The sequence below is a fragment of the Ischnura elegans genome, chromosome 1 (assembly GCF_921293095.1).
Source record: "Ischnura elegans chromosome 1, ioIscEleg1.1, whole genome shotgun sequence".
NCBI lineage: Eukaryota > Metazoa > Arthropoda > Insecta > Odonata > Coenagrionidae > Ischnura > Ischnura elegans.
In genome coordinates this window covers 92,481,391-92,506,139 of record NC_060246.1, presented here as the reverse complement: position 1 = coordinate 92,506,139, position 24,749 = coordinate 92,481,391, and the positions used below count along the sequence as shown (strand labels likewise).

Genomic DNA, 24,749 nt, shown 5'->3' with positions numbered 1-24,749 from the left:
CCACCACTGGAAGGACTAGACAGGGATTGACTATTGAATAGCAATATGGATGAAAATGGGACCGGAAGAAGCGCAACTGTGAAAAGCGACTTTCATAACCGTCAGTTTATATACCTATATATTATTTATTCTTCAAAACTGGAATAACGCGAATGAAAATGTGAATGACAGTTCTTTCTGAATACCAATTACACGTTGAACTCATGAATCAAGGGTGCTATCAAAACTGGATCAAAAAGGTTTTATCATACTATTTCGCAATCATGTGCGCTGAAGACAGAAAATTGAAATAAATATACTACGGAACGATTACAATTGAGGACGGGCAGGATAAATTCGTGCGAATATAAAATTTTAAAACTGGTAGCACACATCCAATTTTTTTTCAAATGGAAATACCCCCTCCCCCCCTCCGAACGTCAATAAAGACTAGAAAGCGTAAAATCGAATGTGTTATGGCACCTGTCTCCACTGCTGAGCTTATAATGGCAGCCAGATTTACAAGGAAATACTCCAGGGTGAATTAATTTTTTTTACAGGGTGGCTTTGAGGACTTGTTAAAAAGGTTTCAAAAGGCATCAGATCTGGTATTTTCTACCCTTAATAAACCAAAACCAACGAGAAGGAAGCAAATTTCAAAAGAGTTGAGGGTATTTTTTATTAATGGAAGACGAGACTGAAGATTCAACTGAGTCAGGTAGTGATCAAGATTCCTAAACGGGATGAAAGATGTTAATGTACCCATTCCAAAAAATAAATTAATTTTTTTTTCAAATTATTCTTTCTAAAATGGCTGTCATAATTCCTGAATATTAAACCCAAATTCAGCTGGTGTTTCATTCGAAATAAATTTAGCAGTATTAACACAGAGGTCTAGAGTAAGACGGCTAGCTATCAATAGCTGTCATTGAGTGGATCAATTTATTATAAGTCTAAATTAAATGAAAAAATCACAAAATCACGGACATCATACAATTCTTCTAAGCTGTCATTTAAAAATGATTCATCCCAATTAAATATAAAACCAAACATATGGGTCAAGAGAAGGTAAATGTATTGGCACGAGTGTATGCCTAATTAATCGGGTATCTGTCGATAATTTATTTCTTCCCTTGAGCAAAATTATGCCGAAGTGGAAGATTCAAGTTTTTATACATTAATAAAATCTAATGTGACGAATAAATCCAGAAGAGAAACGTAGACGTAAAAGGACAGGCATGAATTACATACACTGCGTGGGCGAATTCTAGGGGAAAGTTAGTCACGACGAAACATTTCGGAAGAGGCGACAGAAAGCTTATCTCATCTGACTATCTTGCCAACGATAAGAGCGATACACCTTGTCACAGTGCGCATGCGCTCAAGGTATATCACTCGTTGTGGGCGTTGGGGTTGAGATATCTTACTCTCCACAGGTCGTCGAGTAAGAAAGCGGATCACATCCCGACGGATGTAATTACAGTGATTTTGAGAGGTTATTCAGGGTACCACACCAATTTTGGCGCATATCCTGCGGTGCACCAGACTCATAAGAAGTCGGGCGGAGGCCCGTCACATCGGCTGACACCGGGAGGAGTACGCTAGCCTTCAGAAGACTACAGAGACCAAGGGGAAACGGTTTCGTCATCGCCTGCCCAGAGGGTGGGGACCTAACTTTGTTACCGTAGACGGAATCTACCATTGTTGAATACGTTGCTGCAGAGTGACTCAAGATGGTGTCAGCACCAACTATTGGATCAATCGTCATCAAGGTGGTGAAGCTGGTGAGTGTTTGCCTGATTAATTGAATTTGCCAATGACCACAGCCCTCCATGTCAATTATGAACTATTGAGTGAGATAAAACGAAAGAATTTCCGTAATTCCAATTTTATTCCGGGTGACGCAAATAAAAAAGAAACAAATTTGACGCAACAGGATTTCACAGTTCGATCACTGAACTTTCCCCCTTGTAAATGAAATTTGGAATTTGATCCCCTGGTCTGATTGAAATTGTCAGGACGATAAAAGAAAAAAAATCACCAAAAGTATTCCAGGATTAACGATGGAACATACTGCACGGAGAATTAACTCCATATATTAGCGGAAAATTCTAGAGAATCGATTTCATCAAATGTTTAGCGGTAAAATGAGCATTATAGGTTACACGGTCCCTTCGTCTTTTCAACCTGCGGACATGAAATTATCTAGAACACATATCTCTCTCCGGACTGATAATCTCCGCTGGCAACCTCTCGATCGCGACGGAGAAGACTGCACGATAAAAGTTTATTCCACGAAGCCGATATTCAATTGTGCGACTTTCAAGTTCAGGCCAGAGGTAAAAAAAAGTTTATACACGTATTATAAAACGTGGAAGAACTTTCGATGGAGTTCATTATTAATTATTAAAATACCGAAAACCAAGGTTAATGACATAGAATGAACAAGAAGACGAGGCAGGTGACTTTTCTAAAGCGCGTCTTTTACGTCGGGCGCGGCTTCAGATAAGCTGTGCAAACACGATAACGAGAAAAGCCAGGTTGTGATATTGATGAAAAAGACTATCAGGAGTGATTCATCTTAATGCTGGCGACGTTAGTCATAGCTTCAAGATATGCCCGCAATGGTACCACAACACAGGTGTTTGAACGGACGAGGAACCGAGTTCGACGTCCAGAGTCTCACAATGGGGTCCTGCAGCGAAATTGACAATTTCAGCTTACCTTAAGAAGGGTAAGCAAGGAGAAAAAGTGTAGTAACTAGTTAACTACCACACAGATCCTGTTTGAAATCCTCTACGGTGGTATAACGGGAATCATCGTTAAAATTATCAGAATTATAGCTGGTGTTAACAGACCCAGACCAGCATTACCGAGAGGTAGGGTAACGGCTGCCTGGTTAATTTTACAAGACAACGGCTCAGGGGACATTCAAGTGTAACTTAAACCCCCGAGTTCTACGGTCAAATTTTCCCTAATTTATTGATGAAAAATATCAAATACCATAATGTATAGTAATAATAACCAGATTACTTTCTACAACACGGCGTTGTAACAGTGAGCATGGCTCTACTACTGGCTATTGGAAATATTACCAGGATCATTGAGGTAGCCAGGAATTTCGTTCGGAGGGGGGGGGTCCAAAATCAGGGGGAGCATTTTTGAAAAACAGGGTATTAAGTAGAGGGTGTTAAACTAATTTTAACACCTTCCATATTAAAAAAAAACTTTATTTGTCCAAGAAATCTTTCGTAAATTCATTATTTTTTAGTGTTTTGTTTTATTGGAGGGGGGGGGGGGGGGTGCGCGGCATTACCAGGGTGGAAAATTATTGAAAAGCAGTGTACTGAGTAGAGTATTTTGAGCAAATTTCAACACTTTTCATAATCGAAACGACTTCATTAGTCAAAGAAATCTTTTGTTAATTCATGATTTTTCAAAATTTTGTTTTCTTTTACGAAGGAAAGAAATTTTGTTTTTATATTTCGGGGGTTCCGGGTGGGGGTCCGGATCTCCCCTCGCTACGCCACTGATCCTGGATATTCTAACTAAAATATTTTTTCCGTGTAGCGGCGTAGCAAGAGGATTACACTCCTTACTGAAGGGTCTGAATTGATTCTCGATCGATGTAGATCCTGGAAGCCTGCCATTGAAAATTTTTGCCCATCTACTAAATGTTCTTCGGCAGGAAACAGCAAAGAGGTCCACATTGTGGCATTAATCTGAGAGTTTTTCTGGTCTATTTAGACGGTATCGAAATTGTCCGAAAGAGCTCTCCTCGATGCAACAATCCAACGCATTATAAAACAAATCAAAGCGAAATCATAAGTCATATTTATTTACTAATGATGGTTCATTTTCTAACACTCCGGAGAAGGTATGTTTTGGGCACTAGTCCATATTGCAGACAGTTATCGTTCCCAAAAAATACCGAAACTATGAAATATTGTAGGTGCCGTATAAGGTGATATATAATTACAAAATTCAAAGTAAAGTACCAAAACATAAAGGTTATAACGCCTTTGCCATCCTGCCAACTAATAATTAATCATCAAAAATAATGATTCTTTTACCCTTTCCCAAAAATTATCATAATTATAAACACAAACTAAATGGTAGAAACTGTAAATTAAAACTGTATTTTGAATCAAAATTTCACTTTATAAATTATAAGGGAAACATGGGAGCACGAAATACAAAAATTTATTCGAAAAAAAATTCACAACCAGAGAGTGAAGGACTAACTTCATTTTTGTGTAAAAGGGTATTGTTTTTACTAATTTTAATTATTAGAATTCACCTTGCAGTTCAATTACTGTCAATCAATCACTGCCCCTCACCTCAACCACCTGATAAAAGGACGCGAATAACGTTTACGAGGAAAATATAAAATTACCGGGTGACTCTTTAGTCTGAGATAAGGAATAGAATAGTGAAACACAAACCCCATGTCAAAGTGACTACAGAAGGATCGAATAATTCTCTCATTTCCTCTTTTCTCAAGTTTCTTCTTTGTAAGAGAGAACCGTGGAATTATTTTCAAATTTGGCGACATATCTGCCATCCATAACACCTCGCTAATTTTGAAATTTCATGCATTGTACATATTAACATTATTAATCATTAATATCGTCATTTCTCCTAATATCAAAACCCAAAGACTATATTAGCGCCGCGAGAAAAAAATCTCAATGATTTTGTCCCTATCAACATTGTGCCTGCTCTCAGAAGTGTCCAGCATGTGGTTAATTTGAAGACGATCATGAAATTGAGTAGTAACTATTCAAGCTGGCCAACGTTTTATTCGTGGCGTATCATCATCTTAGGTGGTGGCAAAAACTCACTAGAGGCTTTGTTCTATTATTTTTTTATATATTTGGAGGGAGGTACTTCTGCCTCTAAAATTATATCAAAATCATGTGAATCTGTTTCAAAAAGTTGGGTGTATGTGCATATTGCATTCAATCAAAATATGAAGAAAGTGTCTAAGCGACAAGTGAACTGGATCGTTTAGGGAGAAAGTAATTGAATTATTTATTATTTGTTGTCAAAAAATTTTTAGGTTCCAACGGCTATCATCAGTTTCGCCATTTTACTGAAGTATGTGGATTGTGCGCTTATCTGAGTGAATACAGGACGTCTCTTCCAGGTCAGTTTAGAAGGTTTTGCGAAAGACACGCGACCAGACGAGAAGTAAATTTAGATGTGAGGTTTCGTAAACGCTTCTTCTTCTTTGAAGATAGCCTTTCCATTGTCAGAAAGCTACTAAACTAATATTAGTTTTTTTCTAACGGAATTTCGCTTCGTTCTTTCTATTGAGCAAATTAACTGAGTAGGGAATGACGGATATACCGCACCACTATCATGCATAGCAAGCCTAGTTATTATAATGTATTCCGAATCCCTTAATCTGATGTTATCATTAAAAAATATTCCGATAGGTTCAATAATTCGAGTGGAAGCAAAAAAAATAATCGATTTGCACGTCGCGGAAATGAGAAACTCAGATATGTAAGTGGATACTTCCACAGCGGTTCCAGTTGCTTGCCTGACGCAGAAAAATGAAACTTCGACCTGAAATCCTATGCAGTGAAAAGTCTATGCACCGAGATGATGGACCAGATTAAGGCAATGTGGGGGAGAGGCATTTCTTGGCTTCGTTATTCCCAGGGACACGATTGGGGCCATTAATCGTCTCTAGTAAACGATGAAGAAAGCAAATCACAAGGCTTTTCCCGCCAATAAAAAGCGACCTAGAGTCACGGTTAAAAGATTTATGAAGGTTGCATGAAAAGCGATCGACTCTTGGCTCAGCTGAAATGCCATTACTTCGCCGAATCGGAAAACAGATAGACAGAGTGGGCCATTGTGGTGCGTTTTCAAATAACCTGGTATTTTTATGAACTTAAACTACACCTGGCCCACTTCATGATATGATATTGGGTGCGATTAATCTGCTAAAATGCATCAAAGGAGGTTAAATATAACCCTTTTTTAATATTTTACCAAAGAAATTACATTCTTGCGGGTAAATTGGTGTTCTCCCTTTACTGAAGGGAGACAAAGCGAACTTTTACTAATACCACGAACTTTTATATCAGTTTGGTCATTTTATAATGTCATTGGAAATGCGGTTTTGGTTGCTAATTTGTTATTTTTACGTATATAATATGAAGATTATAGTAAAACCTTTTTATATTCCTCCTTGCAATCTACGCTTAGTTTCCATCCAGCCCATCAATTTTGGCGTTTATATCAGTTTCTTTTTCAACGCAGTCTGGGACTTTGTTTCTCTAAAGCTAATATTAGAATACTCTTGTATACGAACATGGCATGACGTGTTTAGGGTTTTCCAATATTCATGAACTCCTTCACTCGCCAACCTCATTGATCTCTCCTTAGTAAAACTAAAAAAAAACTCCACATACTGCATCGTCAATAAATTGCATTCGTTGAGCCAATAAGTTATGAATAACGATATATAATATCATTACGTAATATAAATAACGATAGCATCGCAACCAATCGGCTGAATTAAAACCAAGAGTAAAATACTACTGAAGTAGTGTTCAAAGCATTTTCATTTGTTGAGCTAAGCAATGTATTTCCACAAAATATTTTTAAGTAAACTTCGGCATAAGATATAATAACATTTCCCCAAGGAAGTCTACTATCCTGAAGGACTTTGACAAAAGTTGTCTCCGAGAACAGTCAATAGGAAAAGTCGGCAGCCTTTTTCCATGGCTACGGGCTGCGTGTTAAAATTTGCATAGCTACATGGGCACAAATAAGCGATTAGTATACATATCAGAGCAGTGCAGTAAATGGAGATGCCTCCGTCGAGGAAGCAACTAAAAAGAAGTCCCATTTGGTGGGACGCTATTCACTGAAATTTATTGATGCCCAATTTTTTCAATTAAAAGATGAAAATTGTGCAAATTAAATTATTTTAAGGCTGACAGCAACAATTAAAATTCCATGTTCAAAAACCTCTTCCCTACAAGATTAAGTGAACAGTTCCGATCAATCAATCGTTGATCGGATAAGACGCTTACACCGGTCAACTTGATATCAACAGAGATTTATTATCAGTGATTGGTCACGAGGAATGAAATCACCGATTGAATTGACTATGTACGGCGCTAGATTTACTTCTTCCTGAATATTTGGCGTCGAAATTTTCAAACATATTTCCTTTGCATTACATGATTAAATTAATTCGATACAGGGGCGGATCCAGGTATATATTTTTGGGGGGGCACAAGGGTCTTCCAGGCCAACGATCTTCTCATATTTAGGGTTAAGAACTACAGACAACAATTACTGTACGAAATGTACTTTTTATTTTAATATAAAAGAATTAATATGAAAATATTAATAAGTTACATATATAATTTCGACGGCTTTCTAACATGTTTCCTTTAGCTTATATTTTTATATTATTAACTCGCGACCAACAGTGGATAAATCAGTACAGATTTTTCCATCTTTGCATGCCATTCTCTCTGTCGCCTTAATGATTTTCTGACTTTCGCGTCTTATCATCTCTGTTCACTACCTTCTCTTTTCTCTTCACTTGGTAAGTAACTTTAAATACCTGAATTTACGTGCGAAAGAAAAGCTTTTCAAGTACCCTCTACATTTAACTCTTTTAGTAATTACACAAAACAAAACGAACGCAACGATAACGGGGCAGTATTGAAAAGTTTGTACATTTTTTAAGCGTCTGGTGAGTAGGGGGCACGTGACCCCGTGTCCCCCCCTCTATATCCACCTCCGATTCGATATATTAATTTCTTCCGACAATCCTTTCAAGTTGCTAAAGCATAAATACCTTGATTACCCACCCTTTTCAAACTGATCATATAATATTAACCATTTATTAACTTATATGCGATACATTATTAATGTTAATTTACTATTTCACTCATTAAAATCATTACGATTTAGAACCACAGCGGAAAAGATGCCATTTTACTCGGTGAAGGACACGTTTCTTTCACCCACAAATCACGAATATATGGGTTACACGTGTTCCGCACCCACACCAAATGAGTAACACAATCGATGTGAAGGAACCGATGAGGGCTGAGAATTCCTCATGGGTTGGGCGCATGGTTTCGGGCGGATATACCTCGTGTCAAAAGCTAGAGAGGAATAATATCGCACTGATTGGCCACAATCTGGCGGTCATGCGTAGAAAAATACACCAGATAGGAAATAAAAAACTAGTCGGAAGACCATAGAGAGCGACAAATGTAAAACACACGGCCATAAATCCGGCAAAATCCCACCTGCGACTTCATAATATGGCAGTTAAACATCTGCCCATGTTCCGCACGATATAAAAACCGTGAAAAAGGGAGAGGGATGTAGTCTCGATATTCATTACAGATACTTTTTTCAATGTAGCATGAAAGGTAAATTATAGTATTCAAATCAAATCCATCAACATAAAGCGTCACGTTAAAAAGGTGCAAACATTCCGTTTTGATGAGTCACGCGTTCTAGTCCTTAGACCATTTAAGTAAGTATGGTCTAAGTTCTAGTCCAACCTCAGTTTTTGAGAATTCTTAGTCAAGGCGTGGGAGACGGCAATGACGTCACACGCCGCTCCTAAGCAACGAATGGCCATGAGATAAGCTTCATGAGAGCAGTTATCATGGACGAGATTTGAGGCGATAGTAGTCTTAGGATGGTTTAAGAACTATTTAACTGATGGTATTACACTTAACACTCGACAATACATTCCACCTTTAGTGCTAATGGATAACAAAGGTACTCAATAATATGTTGTGGCAAATTTATAGAAAAATAATTAATTAAAAGAAAACTTTAACGAAGTTGTCTCGTAGGGATACTTATACGTTTAGGTCACACTCTTCTGGGAGTGAGATTTATTATTAGGGGTCGAAAAAAGCGGGTGATAGTTCATTAATAGATCATTAATAGATTAATAGATATTGCATCAAAATTTCAAAGACATAGAAATTAAATTTCAAGGAGTAGGTGCATAGTTGGTTTCTCGGCTTAGTGTTAATCTACAAATTAAAAAAAATATATTTTCTTTTTATGATAACTGCCTAAAGCTGCCGTTCTATGCTCCTTGACGGTGGTGCCCGAGATTCGCCTTGGAGAGAGGATGATAAACGGATGAAACAGCACGAGGCGTGAAATCACACTCACCCACATCTGTTGAAGAAAGACCTTAAAACACTCCAGAGACACACTTATGCTCCTTCCCTAATTTCCTCCCACTCGAGGCACCATTCAAAGTGATTATTCTCGCACTGCAACGCCAAGCAGTCTTTCCATCTCGCCCTCTAGCGAGTGACTTAATATTCAATTATCCACACAATGGTTTTGCTTAATTTTTTTCATTTTGGCTCCGCGAAGAAAGGAAACGGGATGACGTTCTCTCCCGGGATAAGCCGTTTGAATTTGCATTCCGAGTCCCCGCAGTGATACGCAAGAGATCCGACTTGAGCCAATGAACGATGCCACGTCGAGTTTTCGTAAGCACCCAAAGTCGAGAACCTAGGTATCCTTAAAAAATCACGGCAACACACGATAAAAGCTTTTACTAAATATTAGAAAATTCCAAGATTTATTTGGATTCTAAATGTTTGCCAAAAACAGTGAAATTAACTTACGTGTATTCAAACAAAAGTAGGTAACTGAGCAAGGCGAGATGTAGTGGAATAACATCCTAATTTAATGAAAAAGAGAGATGGCAATTTTTCAGAAATTTATTTCATAATGTACGAACTACGCGTCGCGTTTTGACCGCCAGGTTATTCGCAAGTACAATGTCTCTATCTCAATATCACATTGTACTTGAGAATGACCTGACGGTAGAAAAGCGTCGCGTAGCATGTACGTTATGAAATAAATTTGTGAAAAATTGCCATCTCTCTTTTTCATTAAACTACGCGTAATCGGTTCATTTTTTCAAGTCTTTCAGTTTATCTAAAAGATTCCACAAAATACGCTGCAATTCACTAAAATTTACAAGTCACTAGAGCTAAAGTTCACCGTACTTATCTAAATTAGCCTAACATCCTTGTCTCTGTACCCATGTGGAAGGAATATCCCAAGTCACAAAGCTAAAGAAGAACACGTTGCCACAGGCCTATGTCATTGTGAAAAAAAACAGCTGTATCTCTAATAATATTTAGGAATTTTAGATAAAGTGAATCAGAGTTATTTCTTCAACAATTTATCAATGCAAATGTAGTCCACAATAAAGGGCAAATTTAAGTAATATGTAAACTTGCAAACTCCTAAGTAGTGAATCAATTTCTTAAGTTTATACTTTGAAACTTTATCCGAATATAAAACAGAGAGAGCTAGGTGAAGATTCTATATTTAATCATGAAATGTAATGTTAATTGAAGCGAAATTATCGAAGACGTAGGTACTTCGGCAGGATGTTTTCAGAGCGTTGTCACTCTTTCTCGATCATGGGCCATTATTTTTTCGCTGAGTAAAATATCGAAATACATACCATCTAGTAAAAATATTTGGGGACCACTTTGGGGGATGGTTTGGGACCACTCGTGTTTACAATATTTTATTTCCGATCAGCATGCAACTCACAACATTCCTCTAATCAGCAAATGGATTGGGACAAGAGGAATTGTTGGTTATGGGCTATAGACACCAAGTCGGTAGATTCTTTGAAACTTGACTGAATTGGGGTGACAGCCCCTTAAATTATCTCTCAGCTGACCACTTGAATTATTTCTTGATCAGTATAGAAAGGGGTGCAGACAGATGAAAAATGTAAAATTGTATGATATATCTGAGAATATTTTCAAGTTTAGAGTGGTTCATGAGAAAACAACTTTAAAGAAGGCCTAATTTTGTATTTTCAGCAGAGGGTTGAAATAGTTTAAAGTTGAAAATGAGGTTTTAAATAACTTTCTAGTTTTAAAGAGAAATTATAAAAAACTAAGGAACTTTCGAGCCGTTAATCATACACGATTGCAACTGCAGATAAAGCATGGCGAACGGCAATAACATGAAATACGACGGAATTGAAAGAACAAATTATGGAAAAAAATATTAAACTGACATGCGTTGATCCCAAAGAGGTATATATTTTTGATGGCATCGAGAAACGACATAGAAATCTGTTGCACTCATTCTTTCATATAAAAGAGCCCTTGCGCATAAAAATCACTCATAATAAAAATAAAAGGTTCAAAAACTATCTCGTAGGAGCTGTTTCATACAGACGGTGAAAAATAAACAAATAACACCTAATTCAGCTCACACCTACACCATCTGAATTTCCCCATTGAATGAGCACTGGATGCCGTAGTGTAATTTCATGGACAAATGAATTCACTCTGAAATGTTACACGAAAAGAGTTTTTATTTTCTTGAGCAGTTTCATGGCAGAGCCGCATCATTTATTTACACATGTTATCTGCGATAAAACCGAGGAAAAAGTATGGCGGACATTGAGTAGATATGGCTTCCTTGTCCGAGGCTGACAGGAACTCTCTCGGAGAGTCTCGGCTAGTGATAAGCCATATCAAGATAAGACTTTCAATGTACGAAAGTGCTGGTTTGAAAGTGTGGGAATATAGGTATGAGAGAAATTAAAGCAAACATCCAGGACTTCGACAATGTTACTCACTGAAATTATCAAAGACAGTGGCGTAACTACGAATATGCTGTGGGGGGATGGGAGGGTCTGAGAGTGAGGCCCCCCTGCGAGCAACCGAGAAATTTTTGAAAAATCACATGCCTGGAAATATATTTTACATCATTTTGGCACTTAAAATTTCACTTTGAGTAAATGCAGTAATCATATGTCAAAACTAGACAATAGTTTAAAATATATTTATTTATTTCTCTGAGGCTTTGGGGGGGATCTATCCCCCTCATCCTCCCCCATAGTTACGCCACTGATCAGAGAAAAGTAAGGAATTTAGGAGCAAGGCACAAAAAATCTTTCTTAAATCTCATCGATAAATTATTTTCTTTTCGGAATTTTTGCTTCCTATTGCGTAGCGCAGCAGAGACGATAAAGACATACTTCAACACCTTTAAACCTATATCTTGTATGATGTGAGACACGATGTGGTGGAAGTTCTTAATATTAGTAAAATTGGACATTGCAGTATTTCCACTGAGTTTTATTTTGACCCTACGCATTTCGTTGTTACAAACAACATTATCAAGTGCGTTGATAATGTTGATTGATACACTTGATAATGTTCTTTGTAACAACAAACTCGTAGCGTCAAAAAAAACTCAGTGGTAATATTGCAATGTCCAATTTACTAATCCTAAAACTTCCCTAACTCCTCAAGTTATCCAGACCATAGTGTTAAGAACTAAGTATGCAACCTGTTCGCATTATAAGAGGAGAACCGAGTGTTAGTTGGTACTTTTCAGCGAGTCATTCACAGAGTAATCATGCTCTACTGAAGTGCAAGATATAAACACAAGCAGTACCACAGTAGTAACTGCAAAGCACTGGTCTACGATGTGCCTTATTCATTTTATCTGAGTTGGAATACTTCTTACCAAATAATAGAGATAAGTTAAATCTTTTTCTCCCAAGAAATTATTACTATGGATCGAAAACAATGCTAACTCGGATCTGACCAATTATGAGCTAAAAAAATTCTCTCAAAGCAGTAAAACTTTCTCGAAATGATTCTTTACTTGTTTGCACTAAATACAGTATTAACTTCCCGTTATTATGTCCTCTATGATGAGGATTGATACACAGCTAATCACGTTTATTTTTTTCTATCTAAAGTAAGAGATTGATTTAGTTAATTAAGATTAAACTAAAAAGGTAAAAAGAGTGTTATGTAAAAATCTAAATCTCACCTTTTTTTACACAGAAAAATCCTTTCATAGATTTATATTAATAACTGTGGCTTGTACTTCCAAAATTTTAAGAGAATCACCAAATTCCACGGAAAATATAATATTGTTCCACCGATGAAGTTATTTAATATTTTAGCCGTAACCGCTAAATGTTATTTTAGCAATATCTCTTCGTTTATGAATTGAATTTTTTAATCGCAAATTTAATGAATATTTCGCAATATATGCTATTTTATTATCATGTTTAATTACAGTAGTTACGTACCCATTAGAAAATAAAGCACTCCCGTTATAAATATTTCCAAGAAAATTTTATTAAAACTTTTCATAAATTTTAAAACAACTCCGTTATAAAAATTTTATTCCGTGGGATGCTACGTTGAAAAATTAACTACCTCAATTTGATTAGATACTTTAGTTAAAATTGCATGCGAGATTTGTTTCCTTTTAATTAAAGTTTCTACAAGATGTTGGTGCGAAGGCTTCCGCAGTGCGCTGGTAATGAAGGCTGCATTTTCCGGGTTTCTCCGCGTCGTGGTTGCGTTGGTGACAACAGTTTTTCCTGCATTCCAGCAGGCGTCTTCAGGTCGACCTGACCACCTCCACTCCGACCTGAAGACGCCTGCTGGAATGCAGGAGAAACTGTTGTCACCAACGCAACCACGACGCGGCGAAACCCGAAAAATCCAGCCTACATTTTTACAAGATATTTAATTAACCTCGATTAGAAATGTTCATTGGGAATGATAATAATCATTATATATCCCATAAAACATCTGTTAGCACTCAAAGTGAAGTCAAATTAGTAATAGGTATCTATTTTTGCCCACGGTTCAAGCAGTAACACTCATTTTCACGTTATAACATGAGCTATATTACAAGTAGGTAATGACTAGAAATTAAATGGCCGTCGAAACTAGAGTTAAAAACTATTAAATTTTAGGAGACATTACCATTAGGCATTAATTTCACTCAATAAAATTCCACAAAGTTGCGTTTCTTCTCATTGCACCTCAAGAAAAGGTTTGTGAACAACGAAAGCCAAAAATATGGGGATTAATTAAAAAATATTTATAATATCAAGGTTCATTTTTTATCCAAACGTACGGAGAATCCATATTTCGTGAAAAATACTTTTTATTGTGTTCGATTAAAATTATGTTACTTTGATTCTTTCAACCTAGGTTTTGAACCTGATCATATTGGTTCTCTACCGAACGGGTTACGGAGGCCAATTCCTGGGAGTCGGAGGTACATGGAACCTGAACGAAGAGAAGAATCCTGATGCGGAAATAGTGGCTTCGGGAGTCTTCGTGGGATTCTTCCTGTACACCAGCGCCGTTCTAATATCTTATTGCTTCGGCACCACGGAGCAGAAAAAGACCCTCGTGGTAAGTAGCGCTATATACATATCATGTTACAGAGGGATTATATGCTTGCGGGAACCTACAGGGAAAACCCGAAAAAATATCCGAGGGTTAGAAGCTATCGGGGGAAACAATAGGATTGGCTCGAAATTATTGGATACGGCTCATCCTGCAGTTTTGCAGCCTGCAAATCACCGATAGTCATCCTGAATTTAAACTCCCTGCTGTACAAACACTACAATGCACGGTGCACAACCCAAAAGCATGCTGCTTGCAACAAATACTGTCGGACCTACTGAAATTATACTGTTCATTTCCACATCTTCAAATAAATGCACTGTTGTTCTAGCGATTATCGCATTTAACCCATCCATCCCAATTGTTTTTGGGGCCTAATGAGGTAAAAGTTTGATTCCAATGCTTTTCATGCAATCCACCGCGTTTTATCCCATATCGTTTTAAAAGTCGGCCTTTTTTATACTGTCTAAAATAGTCTTTAAAAAGCGCTCGATATAGCGCACAAGACAAAATATGAGACTAGAACTGAAGGCAAGTAATTTCAAAATAATGTCGATATAATTATGGATACTTTAGAATGAGTTTTATTCTTGGTCTCTAATTATAAATGCAAACAAGTTCGAGGTGTGTAGGCCTCTATTTTTCATTAAGTAATAATACGTGTGTGCCGAAACTTTCGGAAATGTATTTTTCCAATTTCAAGGCTTTCATGCAATGAGTTGCGAACAATGGCAGTGAAGATTTTTCGGGTTTCACACCGGGTAGGATTTCCCACATATACCTACAACGTTTCCCTTAGCGACTTGTCCATACTCTTCAGGGATTTAGGAATCCAATGCCATTCCGTTTGTAAATAGGGTTAATGTGAAATTCACCGCGGGAAAGAGCGGTGGCTCTATCAATAAATTAAAGCCAAAAGATATATTTCATTCATACAATAATACCCCATCCACTAAATGAGAGCAAAATATAATGGAAATAAATTTTACACTCGAAATAAGCGAAATCCATGGCAGGGAATTGGCCAATCACCGACCTTACCAGTCACATAATATACGAGTGGAGAGGGTGAGGAGTCATTTAGGCTCGGCTATTTTCTTTTTTGAACTCGATCGCATGCACGGAAGCCAAAACATGCTCCATCTTCTCCCCATTCTGAACCGCCATTTGCATTCCAGGAAAGCGCGCTTACCCTGGATAAACAAAAGCGTTCTGGATGAGTTAGAGGAGAGTATGCCACGGGGCGGAAGAATAGAGGGCGCGTGACTCTACAATGAGGGCATTCAGGGGGTGTGAGCGCTCACAACGCTACAACAACAGCACTGGATTTTCCCCCTGAATCCGACCGCTGTGAGCAGTAGCTCAGTTTGAGCGCTCAGTTATTACTCGGAGCGGTTTTTTCGGCTGCTACTTACTTGACCACTCGTCGATTGATTGGCGGGAGCTCAATATTAGCTCTAGGTGGTCAATGGTGTGTTGCTATTCGGGAATACAGACAAGTGAGATCCGATGATACCAAGCAATTAACTTTTGAAACTACCCTGAGAAATCATTGACATTGTTGGGTATTTTCCCATTTCTCTAATTATTTTATTAAACTATTAAGCTATCAAAGGGTCGTAAATAATATATTTTATTCATTCATACTTATGTATATGGCCTTTTAGTTGCATGCATTTTAATGAGAAAACTGCGCAGAATTTAAGCATTAAAAATGGCCTTTTTGCTGTGCTTTAACTATCTTCTATGACTCCCGTATTATATAATCTGATAATAATTGTATCTTAATTACATGAGTAGAGAAAAAAAGTTCAAAGCTGCATGCATGTCCCATATCTGTAAATGACCCCAGGCCCTTCCCAAAAAGGGCGCAGGCGCATTTTTGGCTGCATTCGGGGGCGGGGAAGGGCATCGTCATTCCATCAATGGTAAGTTAAGGGTGGGATGAGTGCTGCATTTCTGGAGTAGAATCACTTCGTGCCACAGTCCCTAGTGGTGGCTTGCACGTAACCTCGCAGATGTAGAAGTTCGGAGTATGAGTTCAGTGACATGTAAGAGCAAATCGTTCGATGGCCCTCAAAGACTGCGAGAAAACAGAAATGAAAAAAAGACACTTGTTGTTTCTATATGACCAGATGGCGACGCTAAGCATAGAAACTCGTTGTTACTCTTTATAAGCCTGTGGATTGTACAATAAGTTTGACCATTTTAGTAAGCATGCTGTTCCACCTAATCTCGCCAAACAGAGTTGACCTCATCATAGAGTGTCCCTTGGAAGAAGAGAATAGAAAGACAAAAGACCCGCTTCACTCTACTCTCGTGGAGAGAAAGATGGAAAAACTAGAGTAAAAACTCTTCCAGGCATCTCCCTCCTATCCTCAGAGCGGGCGTGGGTCATTCTCAATTCGAGTCCACAACGAACGGGTTATAAAAAGCCATAACATCACTCAGGGTAATGGGGGAAAAGAGTCAGGGGCCGTTGTTGTAGTGGAGAGAGGGAGTTATGCTTCCGAGACAGCAGGGTTGCCAGTAGGAAGCGGCCAGAGGAGTGTGGGAGGATGGGTGATGGGCCACACACAAACAGACAGTGGCGACTCGACCGGCCACGCCCACCATCTGGCGGGAAGAAGGAGATGAGGATGGCGGGAAAGGAGAGCAAAAGGAATCCCTCCTCCTCCACCGGAAGTCTCCTCGGACCATTATGGGAATTGGGGCGGAAGGCACGCACAGACGCGTTCTCCATTCATCGCGAAGAAACAGTGGCCCTTCACTCCTCTTCGCTCCCACACCAGGCCTAAGATTCCGAGCCATTTGAATGCCCAAACTTCCGCTTCAAAAAAAGTAATCAGGAGAAATGAGGAAGGGTGTGAGAGGGAAGGGATGTTGGTCATCGCATTAGGCGCAAGGTATACAAACTTGAGCTACGCGCTCTGGAAACCGCAACCGACGAAAATAGGGAGTAAATGTGATGATACAAATCTCAAGAGTAAACAGATGCCAGAGTCGTCTTCAGCTCCTGCGCTTGAGTACAAGATTTAAGCGGCAAAATCCGAGATCACGTGATAGTTGTGCTTGGATGACTACGACTATAAATTTGTTTTCATCCTGTTTATTTCGATTGTAAATTTTATTTACATTATACATAACAGTCATGAAGCAGTAGAAATATCGGAATTCAAGAAAATCTATTTTTATTATTTTATTCGCTAACTTTTCCGCTGCCCATAATAAAACTGAAGTTGGGGTTTCAATGCTGGTCTAAGCTTTTGATACTTCTTAGTCACGTTGAGCATAAAAACTCTTGAGGTCATCCAAGAGCAACCATAAAATAAAATCCAACTGTTTTGGGGGTATGTAAAAGACTGGAGGCATTTGAGGTGTGGGTGTGGCGAAGAATGAAGAAGGTGAAGTCGACGGAGAGGAAGAGGGAAATTACAAAAAAAAACAATGAAGTGCTGGACATGGTGGGTGAGGAGAGGCAGCTTTTTGATGAGAAACGGAGGAGACAGAAGTTATGGATGAAGCGAGTACTTAGCGGGGAGGGGATGTTGAAAACGATGTTAGAGAGTAGAATGTTAGGTAAACGAGGGAGAGAAAGAAAAAGATTTTTAGATGGAATGAAAGAGAGTAGGCCTTATTGTGAATTGAAGAGGGAAGTGGTTGATGGGGAGGGAGGATCCTGGAATTCTTCTTAAGCACTCCATGGAAACTTACCTTAATCGGTGGAATACTTTAATAATAATTTCCCAAAGATGATGAACATTCTCGTAAAACAATTCATTACAAAATACTATTTAATGCATTACCTCACACAATTAGCCCCACAAATGTTTCTCAAATGTGCGTCCCCCCATGGGCGGCCTTGACTGTGACCATCCTCACAATAAGGGGTACAATGTACATACCGGTAAATGTAAATGGTGTACAATGTAAATACCCGGTTCATTATCCATATGGCATAAATACCAATTTTGATAGTTGATTACTGAAAAAATACTCCCTAAATAATCATAAAATAAATAAAAGGCTATTTATTTATTTTGACCGCTTTTATCGAAAGAATAATTACACAAAATTGGGACGAGCTAACAGCGCTGAATATCAAATATCGACCATAATATCCTAAATATATCACAGTGTCGGACTATATTCTAGCTTGCGGCGTCGCATTATTTACAAAGGAGCAAGAGAAAAAGAACAGAAAAAAACATAAACCAGACAGATTGAGGAAAAAGAAGGCTGAAATTATTCAAAATCGAAACCTCCTTCTTATTGTAACTCGAGCTAAGCCAATAAGCAGGTGTTTTTACACGCAAATGATAGCCTATTAGCTTATACCAGAGAGGAGATTAGCTTATACCTCGCTTATACTTCAATGAAATTTTCACAGGATTGAAGGGAATGATTATGCTGAATTTGAACTTAAATTTCCTTGGCTAAATATATACATGGAAAGCTAAAAATCAGATAAAACGAGATATAAAAGTACATAAAGAAAGACTTCGAAAGAGTTTTCTCAAAGCAGCACACTTTGTTTGGCCTTGCAATCCAGCCTACGGGAATCGGCGACGAGAGGAGGTAATAATATAAAGGAGGGGCTTTTCAAGGTTGCAGTGGGGAAGGGCACGTTCCTGCCTTTTTGTTGCATAATGCAGAATCACATGATAGCCGAGTCGCGCGCGTGTGACGCTCGAGAGGAAATTCTTTCGCTCATCTCCCCAAACGAACGCTGCAGTTTCCACTCCATCAAACGCACTGCCAATCAAAGCAGCATTAATTCATGGATGACTCCACGTTTTCCGAGGAAATTATACAAAATTCCAGGTTAATATTACGTGATTACCACGATAGATGAGAACTTTAAAACAATCAAAATTTCTTCGATACTTTTAAACAATATTACATTTATGTATTATTTTATGCTCCTAATTTGAATTCTTACACTTACAACAGTAACTTCACTTACTTGTTAGTAACAGAAATTTTAAAATTAATTAATGAATGTCTCACTCTGTGCCTCAAGGCATTCGTCATAATTAAAAGAGCTATACGTTATATGATAAGATATATGTGTTTTCAGAAAGTGCAATTTGAAATGCAATCAATACATAGTTAAGCATACTTGAACATAACATATCCCGTAAAATGGGAGCTGAAATGGCAAATTTTTGGAAAAAGAATTTGAAATAAAAGATTCTGAAATTTCAGGTCGGCGTAAAATAAAATAAATAGTAATATAAAAAAAATAAAATTCAACATTCATGAATAATTCAAGCATAATTCCAGGGACTTAAAATTCACGCATGATTCCAGAGTCTTCCAGATTTCCGGGCACTCGACACCCTGCATAAATTCATAAACTGGAACATGAATTTATTCACACCCGAAATTTCGGACCATACGGTTATCCAATAAGTGTAAGGAAGTCTTCTTTACCGTTGAGCTCTCCCGGATTCCTGGAATGATCTTTTTTTTTACTTTCTCGTGATAAAAAAGGCTATTCGAGCTTCTAGCTGGGTTACCTGTCTCCCTCTCGATTCAACCGACGTTTCTGAACCTGAGTCGCGTTCTCAGGGCTGATGGCGAATGGAACAGGAACAAACTTTCTGGAAGGCGGCGAAGGCGCGTGTAACAACTGTCCCGGTTGCTTTTAGAGCCACCACTACAAGTGTAATGAAAAAATAATGAAAATAAAATAGCGTTTGTAATTCATGTCGTGAGTAATGTGTAGTTTGTGTGAGAGAGAAGCTTAAAAACCATTTGGGTTTACAATTCACTTCGCCAAATAATCCTAAAAAATAAAAAGAACATAAACATTAATTAATGACTTTAATACATGGTGAGCGCGCAGCTGATTCAGTTGTTCATCTTCTTCCCGTACTTTTAGACCCGTATTGGTAGCTGGATTAATGTCCTTTCAGCCAGGACTCAGAACCATTTGTTCCGTTTGGGAGGCTGATGTTTGGTTTCACCAGTCGACGAAACAGGCCGACGATATCGATCCCAGGGATTGATATGGCCATCGCGAGTGCAGCTATGTCATCGATTTGTAATGTTCTCTGCTATGGCATGTGTGTGTGCGTCTTGATGAAATTAGCTTTTATTTGCTGTCATCGAATTTTTATCGATTTTTCGCGATTTATTTCTTCTTTATTTCCCTATCATTGGCCTCCCCTGCCTAAATCTCAAGACGTCTATCCCATACATTCGTTTCTTGAAGAAGGCCAGCTTTTATATACTGTATATCGGGTGTCAGGTTTCACGTGATTAGCCGCGAGTCAGCCAACCGAATTCTCCCATAAGGTTTCCTCGCATTAGGAGAATTACGAGGCCCATAGGAGAACTTAGGAGGCTCTAAGGAAATTTCGGCTGGCTGACACCCGATAAACAGAATAAAAGCTGGCCTACTTCATCCACTCGCCATAAGCCCTGATGATGGAACGCGACTCGGGTTTCGAAGCTTCGGCCGAATAGAGAGATAGATTACCAGGCTAGATGACCGAATAGCCTATATTTTTGCAATATTCGCCGGGAAAGCATTAGATCCTAAAAAAATCAACTGCTTTTGCCGTGACTTGGTGGAAAAAGGAGATGTTCATGGCAGAATCAAAACAAACACAGTTATAGTTCCACAAACTTCATATTGCTGTCGACTTGTTTCGACGGCTATGGCGTCATTCATTTTATTTTTTCACCCTCCCCTTACCTCCTTCCCGCATTCCTTCCTCCCCTTCCTCCCGTTGTTGGCTATTAAGGGTGTCCCATTTATCTTGACCACCCGAAATAACTTTTTGTCCAGATGCAAATTCAATAATGTGTCAAGCAAATGTTCATTAGCCGTCAGGGGGACATTAATCAGCATGATTGCCTTCCTTGTAGGTTTGTTATTTACAAAGATATGAACAGGAGGAGTTATAGGAGAGGAAATGAATTGCCGAATAACAAATATAGGGTGCCATTTAAAAAAGACATACCGCTGTTCATATCTTTGTAAATAACAAAGCTACAAGGAAGGCAATCATGCTGATTAATGACCCCATGACGGCTAATGAACATTTGCTTGACACATTTTTGAATTTGCATCTGGACAAAAAGTTATTTCGGGTGGTCAAGATAAATGGGACACCCTGTATTAGGCTCGATATTGTACCTGATCTTTCTGTTTTTCTCGAGAATAACGCTATGGCCGTCTAAACAAGTCGGCAGCAGCATAAAGTTTGCGGAACTGCACTGTGTTTTTTGTTCTGCCTTGACCATTAGATCCTAATTTCTCGCGGACCAGGCCAGTAAACACTGTCCCCATGTTGCCAAAGAATGAGTAATTTTCGAGTGGGACGCAAACGCTCCTCCACTGGTACGTGGGCTGGAGATAAATTAAGCGTGACGAGACGGACATTCCAAATTAGAGACAGTTCAGGATTTCACGAATGCTGCATTTCCTTCCAAGACTCTCGTCTAGGTCACTCCGGGTCATCGGCTAAACTTCTTCCATTTCATTGGAATTTCTCAAATTTGAAGAACTCAATAAGAAGTCAACGTAAAATTTATTTTAAAACATATTCTAAGAAATATTTAGGGGGCAATAAATCTGCGATATTAGGATTATCAACATTATATTCAGATAATTGTTTAGTATCTTGAAAATATGCCAATATATTGCTTAGTGCTACAAAGGAATGAATTATTTTTGACGAATGTATATGGAAATACGGACATTTAATAGATCCAATACGGTCCGAGGAAAATTTTTGCTATGGTAAATTATCAATAAATGACGACAAAAATTTGATAGCACTCTATTGTAACGTAAACTAGTTCAATTGGGTTTTGGTACGTAGGCGGTATGCTGAGACCACGGAAAATCCAAAGATACACCATTTACGAGCGTAGGTCCCATTTTTCTATTGAATTTCATCCAGATATAGATGCAACGGAAAAAGAGATACTACGTTGACTGTTTCCAAACACCCGGTCCCCAAAGAACAACAAGAGGACGTTTCTTCTCGCGTAGTAAAATCTCGTAACCTCCTTCCCTAAAAATGTCACTTAAGTAAAAAAACGTCAAAAAAATTGTCTCATTCGACAATGCATCCCTCCCGCTCTATCCGTCTCTTTTGGTAAGATGTCACTCGAATCGAATTTCCTCTAACATTTTGAAACTCGTAGAAAAGACAAGGTAGACCCAGGTCAAAATATATCTGTAACAAAAATTTAAAACTTTTACCTCCCCAATTTGGTTATGCATCTCAGATGCCATATTTGAGGCAAGGGTAATGTTGACTAAGGTCGACTGTATATAGCCTGAAAATTCCCAGGTGATATATGAAGGAGCAGCTTCTAGATAAGATACATCTTAAACAAAATCGAAGGGAGCGAGTACTTAGCGGAGAGGGTGATGAAAACAGTATTCGAGGGTATACTACTGGGTAAACTATGGAGAGGAGTGAAGAAAATAGGATTTTTAGATAATTGAACGGAAGTAGCCCTTAATGTGAATTGAAGTACTTGCAATAATATTGTATGCACAATAAAGGCTACTACACGATTGGCAGTCTTAAACTACTGAATCAGTACCTGAATATGATGCTGATAACCATTTGTTTCGCAGACTAATAGCCTCACAAAAATTTCCTGGTATACATAAAAATAAATTTTACATCTAATGTATATTAATTTTGTCGAGTTTAAAAAAATTCTAACATACATGAAGGATGGGGAGGCTGCCAAAATGCTTCTTAAGTACTCCATGGAAACCTTACCTTAATTGGTAGAATACTTTGATAATAATCGTACGTTTAAACCAAGTGACAAATCACTTAAATATACAACATACGACCAGTCGAGAGGGAGTGATCCGTTCTCTTAAGGACTCGGGAAGGATGAATCGCCTAAATTCCTCGTGGCAGTGGCGTAACTAGGAATAAGCTTTGGGGGGGATTGATGTGGGTTAGTGGGGGCTATCCCCCCCAGGAAACGGCGATTTCATGAAAATTTTTTAAAAATAACATGCCTGAAAATGCATTTTACATCATTTTGTCCCTTAAAATTAAACTTTTAGCAGATCCAGTTATTATATATCATATCCAGACAAGATTATCAAATAATTTTTTGATTTCTCTGAGGCTTTGGGGGGGGGGATACATCCCCTCATCCCCCCCCCCATAGTTACACGCCACTGCCTCGTGGAAAGAACCCTGGAAATTGCCAATCTCATGCGGGACGCTGCCCAAGACAACAGACAAATGGGAAGAGAGTGAGGGAAATGGGGCCTTGACCCCTTTCGACTGCAGTGAATTCTTACCGCCATAATCTCGCTTAATTATCGCCCCAACCTCTCCATCCACTCACTGCACGCAAGAAAAAAAACGCTCCTCCTCCTCCTCTTTTCTCACAATTTTAATCTCTCCTTCCAGGAAATCATCATGAACTTCATTGGCACTTTCATGTTCGTGGCTGTGGGCGGAACTGCCCTCCACTACTGGCACGGATACCAGAACGAGCACAAGTACAAGATGGTGGACACGGAGAGGTCGGTCGGCCTGGCGCTCGGTTCCCTCTGCGTCCTCACCGGCGCCACCTACCTCCTCGACACCGTTCTCTCCTTCATCCACTTCGCCAAGAGCAAAGAATAAAGAGAACGGCCCGAGTTGCAATAGTCGGGAAGATGGTGATGCCGTTTGGGTGGGGCTCCAGTGAAGACATCTTAAACTGTTGTTCCGGATGAAGAATAGAACGAAGCGGTTGTACACGTTACAGTGGCAAGATAGGGGTGGATAAGGATTAAGATGGACTTTAAAAAAAATACCTATATGAAAATAAAAATGTATCTTTAAACCTTTTAAGTGAGGTGAGAAAGTTTTTATCGTGCTTCTGAGAAGCTCATGTTGCTTCCAGCCTCCCATTTTAAATATTTAATATCTACAAAAAATGCACATGGAAGAAAACTAATTTGTAAAAGGTTTTTGTGGTAACCGAAATTTAAATTGAGTCAAAATGACTGAGAATTTTTTTTCATGAAAACCCAATCATTAAAATCCTTTGAATTTCCTCGAATCGCGAGATTCCATCTCCCGTGGGTAACATGAGCAATTGAACAAGAAATTCTTTCACACCCAAATATTCAGTACATTTTTACACGTGCAAGAGAAAAATATGCGTTCATGCTTAGAATAAAAAACCATTGATCATTTATATAAATTCCCATGACAATGCCACCGCATATGAAAGTAGAGTGCACATTGCTTGCAGTGCATGAGCATTTAAACGCCCATTATTGCTTTTATTTCCATATAGGTCTGATGTTTGAACAAATATAGCACCAAAGATAAGAGCAATACGACGAAGCACGTAAATTAAAATAGAGATATAGAATTTAGCCAACATATATGTGGTTCATCTCCAAAATTTCATGATGAAACTATCCAGAGTGGATGTTTCATGCGATTTAGCATGCTGTATTATCATTATTTTTTGTATCAAGAAGTTTCTAATTTGTAATATATATGAAAATAAATAGAAATAAACATCTAA

The 24,749-nt window shown here is 38.4% G+C and overlaps 2 protein-coding genes across 2 annotated transcripts in view; one reads left to right on the top strand and one right to left on the bottom strand.

Annotated features, from left to right (window-relative positions):
• The window catches only part of LOC124165975 (adenylosuccinate lyase), a 400,694-nt gene that overhangs the window by 11,434 nt on the left and 364,511 nt on the right, over positions 1 to 24,749 (bottom strand). The window lies entirely within an intron of this gene.
• LOC124166092 (protein snakeskin) lies at positions 1,387 to 24,749 on the top strand. Its single transcript, XM_046543718.1, has 3 exons — positions 1,387 to 1,763; positions 14,019 to 14,225; positions 23,633 to 24,749. The coding sequence occupies exons 1-3, from the start codon at positions 1,713 to 1,715 to the stop codon at positions 23,849 to 23,851; spliced, it is 477 nt and encodes a 158-aa protein (XP_046399674.1). The 5' UTR covers positions 1,387 to 1,712; the 3' UTR covers positions 23,852 to 24,749.

What these genes read in the sequence shown, in the direction of transcription:
- LOC124166092 (XM_046543718.1), top strand. Translation starts at nt 1,713, where the DNA reads ATGGTGTCAGCACCAACTATTGGATCAATCGTCATCAAGGTGGTGAAG. An exon ending in TCATCAAGGTGGTGAAGCTG is followed by an intron (nt 1,764 to 14,018) that starts GTGAGTGTTTGC and finishes CTTTCAACCTAG; the next exon opens with GTTTTGAACCTGATCATATT. An exon ending in AGCAGAAAAAGACCCTCGTG is followed by an intron (nt 14,226 to 23,632) that starts GTAAGTAGCGCT and finishes CTCTCCTTCCAG; the next exon opens with GAAATCATCATGAACTTCAT.